The following is a 14376-nucleotide window of genomic DNA, read 5'->3' as shown; positions in this document are numbered from 1 at the left end:
TCAATAGTTTTGAAAGGTTTTTTGAAATGTTTTGCTTCTAAACATATTTCACACTTTGAATGCTCTAAATTAGTTAAGTTTGAAATTAGGCTCATTTGTTTCATTCTTTTGATGGCTGCAACATTCACATGCCCTAGCCTACCATGCCAAAGATCCAAAGACTCAACAATATAAGCAGAAGAGTTACTACATATATTCATGTTCTCACAATTAGTTTCAAGCACAAATAAGCCTTCATGACAAAATCCCTTGCCCACAAAATCACCATTTTGACTAAGAACGATCTTATTAGATTCAAAAACAAGTTTTAGGCCTACCTTCTTGAGCAAGAACCCAGACACTAAATTTCTGCAGATGTTAGGAACATGAAGAATAGAGTGCAAGGCTAAAGACTTACCAGAAGTAAATTTCAAAAGTACCTTTCCCTTTCCAGCAACTCTTACAGCACCAAAGTCTCCCAAATAAACATTCTCTCCATCTATTACTTCCTCATAATTAAGAAATAATTGCTTGCTGAAGCAAATGTGTCTAGTAGCCCCAATGTGTCCACTACCCAATCAATTATGTTATTAACTTACTTCATTTCCGAAACAAGTGCTGCCTCAAATTCTAAGACAATATTAGGAACATCATACATTTTGTTAATCAATAAGAACAGAAATCGTTTCTTAAGATTGTTGGAAGTATAGTTTGGAAAATTGTCCAAATTGATTAACAAAATTACGAAGCAATATCAATAAAACAAAGTATGCTCTGATTAACTTATAAGCAAAATAGATAAGTGCAAAAGCACATAAAATTAAGGATTAAGTAAAACAAAATGGACCCCCCCCCCCCACGCAGACTGCCTTCTCTCTTTCTTGCACACAGAGGAATGGCTAGATGGTGATGAGTGCTAGTCATCGGCAAAGTGGCACGGGGCCACAAAACTTGAGATTGCTAGTACAATGGGGTTTGTAGCCAATTTTGGGGAGTGAAGCCAAGGCTATGTGGCTTGCAAGGTTTACGGTCAATATGAAGGCTACACAAATCAACAATGAATTAAGGTTAAACAAATCAATGATGAAGCCAAAACTATGACTTCACGCTAAACACTTGAAAATGTTTTAGGATTGCAATCAAACACTTGGGTTAAAAATGTTTTACCGTGGAAAATATTTTAAAACAAAATAAATGAAGCCTAAATTGGCAACACAAACCAAATAAACCAAATTTGAGTAGGCAACGAGTAATGTTAGGACCAACCATAGAGTGGTAAATAGATATTATTTGCTCACTTTAAAATTAAAAATTGGTACTCTTAAAATGAAGTTAGTCCAAATAACACAAAAACTAAAATTGTCACAAAACCACTTTTCATTTGAGGCTAGCCCCAAATAAGTAACAAAGATGATGAACTATTTGTGTGTTTGGGGAGAAAGTATAAACTAACTTTTTGTTTGTTTTATTTTATTTACCATTTATGTGTACTACGCTATTTTTTGTTTCAATTTTATATTTCAAAAAATCTAACTTTCAAAATTTTTTTTAATAAAAAAAAGCTAGTTTTTATCTTTTTGTTTTATATTATGCAAATAAACCAAAAAAACTGGGGCTATCCCAGCGTTTTTAAACCGCTGGGATAGCTCAAAAAAACGCTGGTGTAGGACAAGTTTTTTGCGCTACCTTTTGAGCTAGATAGGCCACAACCAGTTAAGATCTATTAAATCGAATAATCATCTGATGATGTGGTCCCTATCGAACATGGAGTGGTAAAAGTTAGAGACTAAGAAAAAAACTACATGGAAATCTGCAGAACTAAGGTTACGTGCCCCTAATATTGATGGATCGAAGGCAAAAGAGATGAAGAATGCGAGTTAACGTCGGGGAGCCGATGGAGAACCTAGTTTAGGTTGGAATGATGAAGATGACCAACCTAAGAGCACTATCCGATCGAGTATGTCTCTATTACACGTAGAGCTCAAAAACTAGATGCAGACGTTCTTAAAGAAAAATATAAACGTATTCGCTTGGACGCAAATATATATGTCTGAGATTGATCCAAAACATCTTGGTCAACAAGTTGAATGCCCATCTTATACAGTTAAACTCGGGTAACAAAAGAGCAATTAGGCCATTTTTGAGGAAGTCTGTATAAAGTTATAAATTCATGCATGCTCACTTTGTTAGGAAATTACAATGCGTACACCATGACTTGCTAACAAAAAGAAGTGGTTAGGAAAGTGAATGACTTGTCAAGGATTGGATTACTAGTGGATTCAACAATTAGGCATGAGTTACGCAGCTTCATGAGAGGCTTTCTCGGGCTACAACTAAATCAAAACGCACAAGGCCAACCAAGAAAATGGCATTTAATTATTCTTGGCGCAGGATTGTATTTTACAATGTAATGCTGTTTAGGCTAAATGCATATTTGGATGACATTCTTCGTACGAGCCTAAAAGCTAAGCAACACTCGGTTAACTTGAAGGAGGAGGTCACAGATGAAGCTTAATTAACCCTACTAAGTATACTTAAGTCCTCGTGAAAATATTCATGGGGTTTACGGTCTCACAACTCAGAGAAGGTCCAAAAAATTCTTGAACAACTAAATAGGTGTAGTGCCTGATAGGGAGAATAGCGGCTCTAAACTAGGTTCATCTACAGGGCAACCAAACTAGGTTCATCTACAGGGCAACCAATAAATGCTTGATATCCTCCAGGCTAGGGTGCTCAAGAAAGCTTTTTAAATGTATGCAGAAATGTGAGAAAGCTTTTTTGGGATTGAGAAAAATGCTTCAGTAGATCGTCGTTTCCTCAGTCAAATAGAAGTTGGAGAAAAGTTATATACTTGTACCTAGTTATCTCACTTACTATTAATTGTTATTAGTAGGTAACCCATGCTTCCGCACATGAATAATAAATTGAAGTGGTGCTATTGATATTAGTTTGGGTTAATAAACATATAGGATATTAGTTAGACTAGGACTTTTAGAGGTATTAAAATGGTTTTTTCTTGCAATTTTCATGATATTAGTTACGCCAATTTTTTCATTACATTGCTCTTATGTATATAATTTTGAAAATCACTATTAGATAGTACATATATAATATCAATTCACAATTATTGTACGTGAAATTCTATTAAATACAATACAAAATAAAAAGAATAGATTAATCCAATAGTATCTCCTGAATTGAATAAGGATAGGTGCATGGGATCATTTAGCTTAATTACAATTTTTTAGGTTCAAGATCTTCACAAACAAAATATTTGAACAGAAATAGTATAAAAAATATGCTCATTAGTTTGGAGAAAAAATAACAGCAAAAATATAAATAGATTAATTTTTATGGAGAGCCAACAAAAGCAAAATCCAATACTTTTGATTCTAATTGAATTTTCTTTAAACTTTGGTTTAAAATATATATATATATATTACTTACTTAGTAATGGACCGTACTTAGTTATAGTATATTACATAAATAACTTATAAATTTGAATTATTTTTAGTTACACAAAAAAATGACTCATAAATATAAAATCATTCAAACTCTCTTTTCCTCTAATTTTATATATAGAGTTAGATATATGATTAGGTTTTTTTATGATTTATTTATATTGGACTCCTCATTTTCTATACTAAATTTACTCACTTGGCACAAAATTTAAAAAAAAAAATACTTAAATTAGATAAAACACGTGACGCAAAATTAAACTCTAATTGAAATCCAATTTTTATATTGAATTAACTCACTTGGCTCAAAAATTTAAAAATTTAGATTAAATGAGACACATAACATAAAATTAGGCTCTAATTAAATTTCAATTTAAAATATAATTGAAGTTTCTTTCAATTTTATCTATTAATATATATAGATTTCAGCCTTGAGTAGAGAAGCAAAGGCACACAAATTAAGACCATTCTATTGTCTATTACACTAGTCAAACTTTGAAAGGAGTAGCATTATCCCACGAATGCTCAAGCCAACTATAAAGAGGACTTGGGCCACATACATACATACATATATATATATATATTTAAGTCCACACGAACATGATGGCCCAACCAACCAGCCTCTCAGGCCAGGCATCTCTAACTAAATATTTATCCAATGGTTGGTGGAGTTGGGGGAATCTGATATAAATTATGGACCTAACTAGGTCATGACACTAACATATCCCTTGGAAATAACCAGGGCGAACGAGTAATAAGACTAACCTAATTACCTAACCAAGTCATGAAACTAACCTACCCCCAAAGAAAAAGAGAGGTAGCAGCAAGTCTATTGAAATGAGAGCTAGCAAGTAGCAAGCCATGAAGCATATATGGTAGTTGAATTAAATTATAACACATTGATTTAAGTTACATAATTCTAGATAAACAAACTTAGCAATGGGCAAATGGCCTTGTTAAGTTAAAGCATGGTAGTTGAATTAATAAATAATCATTGATGTTAAATTAAAGTAGCAGTGTTGCTTAGTTGATGAGTTGACCTACCATAATCTTAATTAATGTAAAGCATACCTAGAAATTTTTTTCGTCACTTCAGTTGACCACCTAACCGGACTCATCACAACTCTAATTTTTATAGATAAACCTAGTCAAGACATAGCAGGGCAAGAGAAATTAGAAAGGCTCATTAACATAACAAAAGAAATACAAAAGGGAGCACATATGCTAAACCCTGAATTGATATACTTGTTAATCGTTATGATCGTGTCACCCTAGGTCACGGCCTTGGGTAAATGACTTAAGTGCCATGTTGGCACTCTTCCTCAAACATTATTTTTTGGCAGTTGGGGTAACAAGGCTTGCAAAATGAAAGTGAAAAAGCCAACTAAATATAGCTAGAAAGGAACTATGGCAATGGGAGAAAATGAGAGATCAAAGGTGAGTTTCACGTAACGTTGGCACAACAAGAAATTCAAAAAAAGTATATTAAGAGTTTTACACCTCAACTAGCACCTTCTAGTATTTTTAACATAAATATTTAAGATTTAAATCTTCTCTCCTCTATTCTGACTATTGAATTATATAATAATAATAATAATAATAATTGGCGGATACCTGCGATTGATCGTCAACGAAGATAATAATCCATTCCGCGACGTCCTTGTAGAGACGAACATAGAGGCAAGACCTCGTCATCACAATTAGCAAAGAATATGTGCATTAATAGCACAGCTGAACACCCGCCAGACAACTAGCCTTCCATAATTACATTAGGGGCAGTTACAAGAACAAGAGCGGCGCAACGGTCGTTCGTTACTGCATAACTGAGGCTATCATTGCCCATTAAATGCAATGGTTAGGAGAGAAACGCTCAACCCAGCATTTAATGAACATAACTGCACCGATCCGGGGAAGGATATAAAAGGTAAGCCCGGTGCGAAGAAAAATGTAACAGAAAAAAGTGAACTGTAAGCAAGTTAAGTTTGGGATTGTGTAATTTGACTTAAGCATCGGAGTATTCCCAGCTGGCCTCACGTCGGCGAAGGTACCCTTTTTGCTTTCTTCTTGTGTAGACAACAGGTCCTGGAGGTCGTCCATCATTCTGAATAGGAACATACTAACGAGGCACATTTTCAGCTTCATCAGTTTGGCGTCGTCTGTGGGAAATGACCATCGTGCTCCTACCGATAAAGTTCCGGTCTAGAGATGGACAACAAAGCAGTAACACCTCCAGACCCTGTGGTGATGGCTCAGCAAATCCAGGCTTTGATAGCAAATGTATAGGAGTTAATGAAGCAAAACAAAGAACTGAAACGACGAGCTCGTCCGGAGGGGAGCAACACTTCGCTTCATCAGCGAAGTCAAAGCAAGCATGATGAAGAAGCCAGCAGCCCTGCGAATAGCAAGGGAAAGAATGCAACATAGTACATTGGATGGTCTGTACCTGGCAATGGCAATTTGATGTAGAATCTAAGGAAAGAGCTTGATGAAGTGAAAAATGCCATGTAGGGAAAGATGGCAATGAACTTGGATGGTATGCTGAAACGGACGGATTCGCCCTTCACGCCCAAAGTCTTGGAGTGCCCCCTGCCTCCAAAGTCTCGTCTGCCATAGCTAGAATTCTATAATGGTACAAAGGACCCTCTTGACCATATAGGAGCCTTCAAAACCATCCTGAATCTGCAACAAACCTCGGAAAAGGTTATCTGTAGGTCGTTCCCGGCCATCCTTAGAGGAGCCGCAAGAGTTTGGTTTAGCAAGTTGCCAGTGTCTTCCATCGAGAATTTTGAGCAACTCAGTGACTCCTTCGTTTGCCATTTTATTGGCGGACAGCGGCACAAAAGGCCAACCTCTTACTTGCTAACGGTAAGACAACAAGAAAGGGAGAGCTTGAGGGATTATGTGAAGCGATTCAACAAGGCAATATTGGAGATCAACGAAGCTGACGATCAGGTCATCATGACGACCTTCCAAGCGGGGCTCAATAATCCCGACCTTATCTTTTCGTTGGGCAAGATGCCGCCAACCTCCATGACTGATCTACTGTTTAAAGCCCAGAAGTATATGAATGGGGAGGACACCATTACGGCCAAAGGCTTAATGGGAAAACGAAAGAAGGACGAGACAAGCGAGTCTCATGGTAAGAAAAGGGATCACAAGGACTCGTATTCGGACACAAAGGCTGGCAAGAGCAGTCCTGATGCCCCGAGGAAAAAGATGAATTTCACTCTGTTGGTTATGCCCATAGACAAAATACTGATGCAAATAAAGGACGAGGCGGGTTTGAAGTGGCCTAAGCCACTAAGCACGTCCTCGAGGAAACGTGACCCAAAGAAGTATTGTCGTTTTTATAAGGATCATGGTCATTATACTGATGAATGTCGCGATCTGAAAGAACAAATAGAGGAATTGATCCAGCGTGGAAAGCTTCAAAAGTTCGTTAAAAGGGACCATCAGTCTCGACCAACGACTGAGGATAAAAATCATGATGATGCGAAGGACGATAGACGAGATCATCCAAAGCAAGTCGCGGGAGAAATACGGACAATAGTTGGAGGGCCAGTATCAGGAGGCTCATACAAGTCTTTGAAGAAGATGTACTGTAGATAGGTCAACAATGTTCATATGAAGCATCCGTCCCAGAAGTATCGACGGTCATATGATGACGACATCACATTTTCTAAGCGGGATGCAAGTAGAATAAAGCAACCCCATGATGATCCACTCGTCATCACTTTGGAGGTGGAAGGATTTGCCATAAGGAGGGTGCTAGTGGACAATGGAAGTTCGGCAGATATAATGTATATGACGGCCTACCAACAATTGAAATTGGATCCTAAGAGGCTTAGATCCTTTAATTCTCCACTGGTCAGTTTCAGAGGAGATAAAATTTACCCAAGGGGAATCGTCATGTTGTCCATTACAACTGGAACATGCCCAGCGCAGGTGACAATTCAAGTAGACTTCTTGGTTATTGATTGCCCGTCGTCCTACAATGTCATCTTGGGACGACCCACATTGAACAAGCTCAAAGCAGTAACATCGACTTACTGCTTGAAGGTGAAGTTTCCGACTCCAAATGGGGTAGGTCAGATATGTGGAGATCAATTGTTGGCTAAGGAATGTTACCTAGCAGTCCTGGCTTCAAAAGCAAACCATGCATGGGTAGTGGAAGAGGAATCAAAAGAATCGTCCCAAGAGCTAGAAGAAGTGCACCTGGTAGATGGGGACACGACGAAAGTGACAAAGGTGGGGACAGGACTTAGCACTGCTTTGAAGAGCAAAGTTGTGGAGTTTCTCAAGCAAAATCTAGATGACTTCGCTTGGACCCACGAAGATATGCCGAGAATAGAAAACGAGGTCATAGAGCACAAGCTGAATGTCGACCCTGCTAAAAAGCTCGTCCAGCAGAAACGATGAGTTTTTGCCCCAGAGCGGAACAAAGCAATTATGGAGGAAGTAGAGAAGCTTTTGACAGCTAGATCATTAGGGAGGTATATTATCCAGAGTGGTTGGCCAACGTCGTCATGGTGAAAAAGTCCAACGGGAAATGGCGCATGTGCGTGGATTTTATAGATCTTAACCGAGCCTGCCCTAAGGACAGCTTTCCCCTCCCTAGGATTGATCAGCTGGTGGACTCAACAACAGGCCATGAGTTACTAACTTTCATGGATGCGTTCTCGGGCTATAACCAAATCCACATGAGTGAAGAAGACTAGGAGAAGACTGCATTTGTTACCAGCCAGGGGTTATATTGCTATAGGGTCATGCCTTTCAGTCTGAAGAATGCAGGAGCTACATACCAAAGGTTAGTAAACCAGATGTTCTCGAGGCAGATCAGGAGAAATATGGAAGTTTATGTCGATGACATGCTAGTAAAGAGTAAAAAAGCCGAGTAGCACCTAGACGACCTCAAGGAAGCTTTTGATGTATTAAGGAAATACCAAATGAGGTTAAATCCAGCCAAGTGTGTATTTGGGGTGTCATCTAGCAAGTTCTTAGGCTTCATGGTCTCACAAAGGGGTATAGAGGCTAACCTCGAAAAAGTCAAAGCCATATTAGATATAACGTCACCAAGATGTGTGAAAGAAGTTCAGAGGTTGACAGGATGCATAGTAGCCTTGAATAGGTTTGTGTCCAGAGCGACGGACAGATGTCTCCCATTCTTCAAGACTCTAAAGCAAGATTTCCATTGGACAAACGAGTGCGAGGCGGCTTTCCAAGCTCTCAAAAGCTACTTGTCCAAACCACCATTGTTAAGCCCGTCCGTCGAGGGGGAAGATTTATTCTTGTACCTAGTCATCTCTGAAACAGCAATGAGCTCGACACTTATCAAAGAAGAAGTCCACGTTCAAAGACCAGTCTACTACACAAGTCAAGCTTTCCAGGGGGCAGAAGCAAAATATCCCAGGATAGAGAAGCTAGCCTTTGCTTTGATTGTTGCGTCGAGGAAACTTCGTCCTTACTTCCAAGCGCACACAATACTGGTAATGACGGACTAGCCACTGCGAAAAGTCATGGGTAGACCAGATGCAGCAGGAAGAATGGTTCAATGGGCAGTAGAATTGAGCTAGTTCGATGTTGACTACAGGCCCAGGACAGCAATCAAAGCCCAGGCACTGGCAGATTTCGTTGTGGCAAGGGCTATTGAAGTAAGGAGCCTTATATTGAACTCTGAATCAAAACTTATGACTAGACAACTGAACAATGAATACGAGGCTAAGGAGGACAAAATGAAGAGGTACTTGGCTTTGGCTAATCAGTTAATTTCTAACTTTGATGATGTCAAGATTATCCAGGTGCCCCAGGAAGAAAACTCTGAAGCAGACGAGGTTGCTAGGCTGGCATCGTCAGATACAAGCAAGAGACGACCAGATTTGCTATTGGAAGTACAATATCTCCCAAGTATCGAAGGCCTTGAAGTAGGTTGTGTGCATTCAGAAGAAAGCTAGATGGATCTAATAGTCACCTACATCAAGACTGGAAACCTTCCATCAGACCCAGTCCAAGCCCATAAAGTCAAGATCAGATCGTCCAGGTTTACAATCCTGAACGACGAGTTATACAAAAGGGGATTCTACCAACCTACTCAAAGTGCCTTGGCCCAAGAGATGCTGAATATGTCCTAAGGGAAATCCATGAAGGAGTGTGTGGGAACCATTCCGGACCACGTTCACTCGTCAGTCAAGTTATCCGTGCAGGATACTTCTGGCCAACAATGCAGAAGGACACAGTTCAAGTCGTCCAGAAGTGCGACAAATGCCAACAATTTGGGAACGTACAACATGTCCCAGCCGAGCATTTGACCAGCATAACTTTGCCTTGGCCATTCTCCATGTAGGGAATCAACATAATGGGCCCCCTACCTCGTGGTAAGAAACAGGTAAAGTTTCTCATCATTGCCATTGATTATTTTACAAAGAGGGTGGAAGCAGAACCTCTGGCAGTTATAACAGAGGCGAAGATACAACACTTCGTATGGAAGAATATTGTCTGTCGATTTGGAATCCCCCGCATTATCTCTCTGACAACGGACGACAATTTGACAACAGAAAAATCAGAGATTCTGCAGAGAGTTAGGGATAAAGAACCATTACTCCTCACCTGGTCATCCACAGGCCAATGGTCAGACAGAGGTTACAAATCGGACCTTGTTTAAACTGATCAAAACTCGACTTGAGGGGGCAAAGGGGGCATGGCCTGACAAGCTCCTAGCAGTTTTGTGGGCATACAGAACAATGGCAAGGATCTTGACGGGCGAAACTCCTTTCAAGATGACTTTTGGAATTGAAGCGGTGATCCCTATGGAGATTGGAATATCAAGCATTTGAAAAGCTTGGTATGACGAGCAAAGAAATGACGAAGGCCTCAAGCTAGCCTTGGATTGTTTACCTGAAGTCAGAGATGATGCTTCATAGAGGATGACACTGTATCAAGAGAGGATGATGAAGTACTACAACCAAAGAGTTAAGCTGAAGCGGTTCAACCCGAGAAACATGGTCCTACCGAAGGTTTCGCAAGCCTCCAAAGATCCAAACGACAGAAAGCTAGGCCCTAACTGGGAAGGCTCGTACAAGGTCGTCCGTTACTCAAGAAGGGGTAGTTACTACCTAGAAGACGAGAAAGGGAAGCCTTTGCCTCGTCCATGGAATGCAGAACATCTCAAAAAGTATCATCAGTGGAGAACAAAGATTCAGCCTTAATAAGTTTCGGGATTTGAGACATCTTGTTTATTTACATACAGATAAGCGAGAAATTAATTTTTCATTATGCACTCTTTTTATTTTCTATTCAATATTAATTTACTATTCAGTACTTTACATGTAGCACTTTTGTGTTTCCATAAGTTTATGTCCTTGTAACTCATCTCTGTGAGCAAGGACGAATAAAACAGACCAGATGTTTTCAAAATTACTTTCATTGTATATCATGACAAACACCTCAAGGCAAACAACTTCCTTTAAACCGAAAAGAGGGAGAAAGGATAAAAATCCCGTCAATAAGAATGACGAGATTAAAATCCAAACTTAAGTGATAAAAACTATAAGTTTAAATCACAAGGATAAAAATCCCATCAATAGGAATGACGAGATTAAGATCCAAACTTAAGTGATAAAAACTATAAGTTTAAATCACAAGGATAAAAATCCCGTCAATAATAATGAGGAGGTTAAAATCCAAACTTAAGTGATAAAAACTATAAGGTTAAATCACAAGGATAAAAATCCCGTCAATAATAATGATGATATTAAAATCCAAACTTAAGTGATAAAAACTATAAGTTTAAATCACAAGGATGAAAATCCCGTCGATAAGAATGACGAGATTAAAATCCAAGCTTAAGTGATGAAAACTCTAAGTTTAAATCACAAGGTTAAAGAAACTTCGTCAGAATTAATGATAAGGTTAGAAATCCAAGCGGTAAAAACTCTAAGTTTAAATCACAAGGATAGAAATCCCCTCAGTAATAATGACGAGATTAAAATCCGGACCTAAGTTGTGAAAACTTAAAGTTTAAGCCGCAAGGTTAAAAACCCCTGACGAGGTAAAAAATCCCAATATAGCAATAAAGTTCATAAGTACAATCACGGGATAAAAGATTTAGACTTCAACTGGTATCAAAAAGGTTGCAAGAACAAAAGATTTAGCAAGAGAAGCAATAACATGTGATGGCATAGATAAAGTAATAAGTAGTTTAATAGACGGCCCTAAAACCAAGGAGAAACCCGTCACTTCCAAAAAGAAATAACTACCTCAAAACAGGAGGTAACCAGTATTTGTTAGCAAAAGAACCCCCAAACATAGAAGGGGAAAATATATTGTTTTCAAAATAGACAGTTATAAAGGAAGAGTTGGAGGTTCGTCAGCAACCTTGTCTCCAACCGCTCCGTCTTCCTCCCTTTCTTCAGCCGCTTTATCCTTCTCCGACACACCAGATTCAGCTTCCTCCAATTCCTTCACTTCTTCTTCCAGGACTTCAGTGTCAATTTTCTCAAAGTCCAGACTAGAAAAATTCATAGCCGAGCTGTGATGCTTCATGGTCCAACAACGTAAAAGTTCAAATCCCTTGAAGTATTGCAAGAATTGAAGGTCTGAGAATTCTTTTGATTGCTTGAATTTTTGAATAACTTTCTCCCTTTTCTCATCAGTCTTCAGCAAGGCAGCTTGGATCTCCTCAGCTTTTTGAATGGCGAGAGCCTTCTCCACACGCAAGGATTCAGTGAGCTCCTTTACTTTCTAATTAGCTTCGTTCCTTTCGTTCATCGCAACAATCAGATCTTTCTTCAGCTGAGAACATTCAGCCTCAACAGATTCTGCTATTGATGAGGCCATCACAACCTTCTCCTCCACATTTAAATAGTCTGTCGTGATGCGCAAAGAATCTCCAAGTACCTAAAAAGAGGGAAAAGAAAGTCGTACACATTCCACAGCAAATAAGTAAGACAAGGAGATCGAGGTGACATACCTGCACCAATTTATGAATATGTCGACTGACAAGCTCGTGCGAAGGAACGGACGACAAACTCTTCAGCTTGTCACTTGTGATGACATTATGCGCATGGCCTAAGGCTGTGGCAGGATCGTCCCATACACTCATCCCAATTTTGCTCTTGCCCCTGGCACAAGTCACCGAGGGAATGGCAGCAATCACTTCCAAAGAGAGAGTTGGAGAGGGAGGAGTAACATGAACGGAAGGATTTGGAAAAGAAACTTCAGCCTTTTCATCACCCAACTTCCTCTTCTTTGAGCCCGAAGTCAGGTTGGCTAGAGGTTCATTCTTCAAGTTCTTAATGCGAGCATATTTGTCTTTGCTGTATCGAGTTGCCATTTCTGCTAAAAGAGAAAGACAATATGGAAAGAAGTCACTCCCGATTAGACAACAGATGAAGTCAGAAGAAATGAAGTAGTTGACAGACGAACTTACTTTTCTCTTCTCGACGAATTTTTTCTAGAACATATTGTGACGGCTCAAGAGCTAAACAACAATCATATAAGTGACGAGGATCGAGTAGATCGTCAAAATCCTCTATTTCATGGGCATAAGCAAGAGCAGCTCAAACTTGGTGACAATATTGGTCTTCGAGATCAGGACGATCAAGATTTGCAGACCAAAACATAAACCGTGTCAGATAAGCATTCAAGGCATGGAAAAGGGCAGAAGGAGATCACAAGAATACGCACCAAGCGCTGGAACCTCCCATTTTCGGAGCAATCTTGGGACTTCCCCCCATAAATCGTCAGATAAGGTTTCCCAACCAGATCCAGAGATGAAAAAGTACCGTGATTTCTAATCACAGAAGGACGAAGGGAAATCCCTCACTATTCTGGATTTCCTATCCCATGGTAGAAACTCAAAATACCCATAATGAGTAGATGACTTTAAATGGTACAAAAACAAAAACTCATTTACTGTAATCATTTCTCCATCACAGGCAGATACCCAGATGACCATACAGCTTATTACCGTCCTCCAAGCATTAGGGACGAGCTGACCAGGGACAATCTGAAGGGCATTCAAAAGGTGCAAAATGAACGAGTGAACTGGGAATCGAAGGCCACACAAAAACTGAGCCTTATAAAAACAAACCTCCACGTGAGCAAAGTTGCAAGCTTTCTCACCCAGACGAGGCAACCTGACAGAAGTGCTTTTGGGAAACTGAAACATCTTCCTAAAACCCTTCAAATGACTCGCCTTCAAGTAACAAGACTCAAAAAGGGCATGTAAGGGACGAGAAGAAGAAGATGAAGGTAGCTTAGAAACTGCTATATCAATCACTTGATTAAGAGACTCAGCGTTAGAAGACAACCCAGTCTCAAATCCATCTCTAAGTGATACCTAACTAAAGACTGGTGGATTAAAGGATAGAGAGTGAACAAAACAGGCCTAATAGCAGAGTCACAAGACACAAACAGACCTAATGGAGGACGTTGACTAGAAGAATGCTCAAGAAAAACTTCCAACCTGGCAAAGAAAAAAGAGACCGAAAGGAACTCTTAACTAAGATGCTCAAAACCAACCATTAAAGCAAAAGTAAAGAAACCTTACAAGGATTTCTAAAGGTGAAAATCACTTGGCGCTTCAAGAGGCAAGCAAAATAGGAGGAGGGTAGGGGAACGGTTTCCTCTAAAAAGAAAACCCAAAATTAAAGCGCGCCAAAAACGATGAAAATTCGCACACACCTCCAACCAAGAATCAACACGTGCCCATTTCCCAAAGGGGCAGTCGCTTCACATTTAAACCGGGATGATTGACATTGGAAATTGCAGAAAACTAAATCGTCGCGTCCAATTACATTCCGAATATCATCCAAACTCATGACGATTACGGAATGGGGGGCAACTGGCGGATACCTACGATTGATTGTCAATGAAGATAATAATCTATTCTGCGTCCTTTTAGAGACGAACATAGGGGCAAGACCCTGTCATCACAATTAGC

General features: G+C 39.4%; 1 protein-coding gene across 1 annotated transcript; it reads left to right on the top strand.

Annotated features, from left to right (window-relative positions):
• Positions 1-5951: 5951 nt before the first annotated feature.
• LOC111991099 (uncharacterized) lies at positions 5952-7046 on the top strand. The gene is made up of 2 exons (XM_024022878.1): positions 5952-5970; positions 6094-7046. Exons 1-2 carry the CDS (start codon positions 5952-5954, stop codon positions 7044-7046), a joined length of 972 nt encoding a protein of 323 aa, XP_023878646.1.
• The last annotated feature ends 7330 nt before the right edge of the window (positions 7047-14376 follow it).

The sequence above is a fragment of the Quercus suber genome, unplaced genomic scaffold, assembly GCF_002906115.3.
Source record: "Quercus suber isolate HL8 unplaced genomic scaffold, Cork oak 2.0 scaffold_209, whole genome shotgun sequence".
Taxonomy (NCBI): Eukaryota; Viridiplantae; Streptophyta; class Magnoliopsida; order Fagales; family Fagaceae; genus Quercus; species Quercus suber.
Note: the sequence above shows the minus strand (reverse complement) of the source record. Positions and strands in the feature narration are given on the sequence as shown.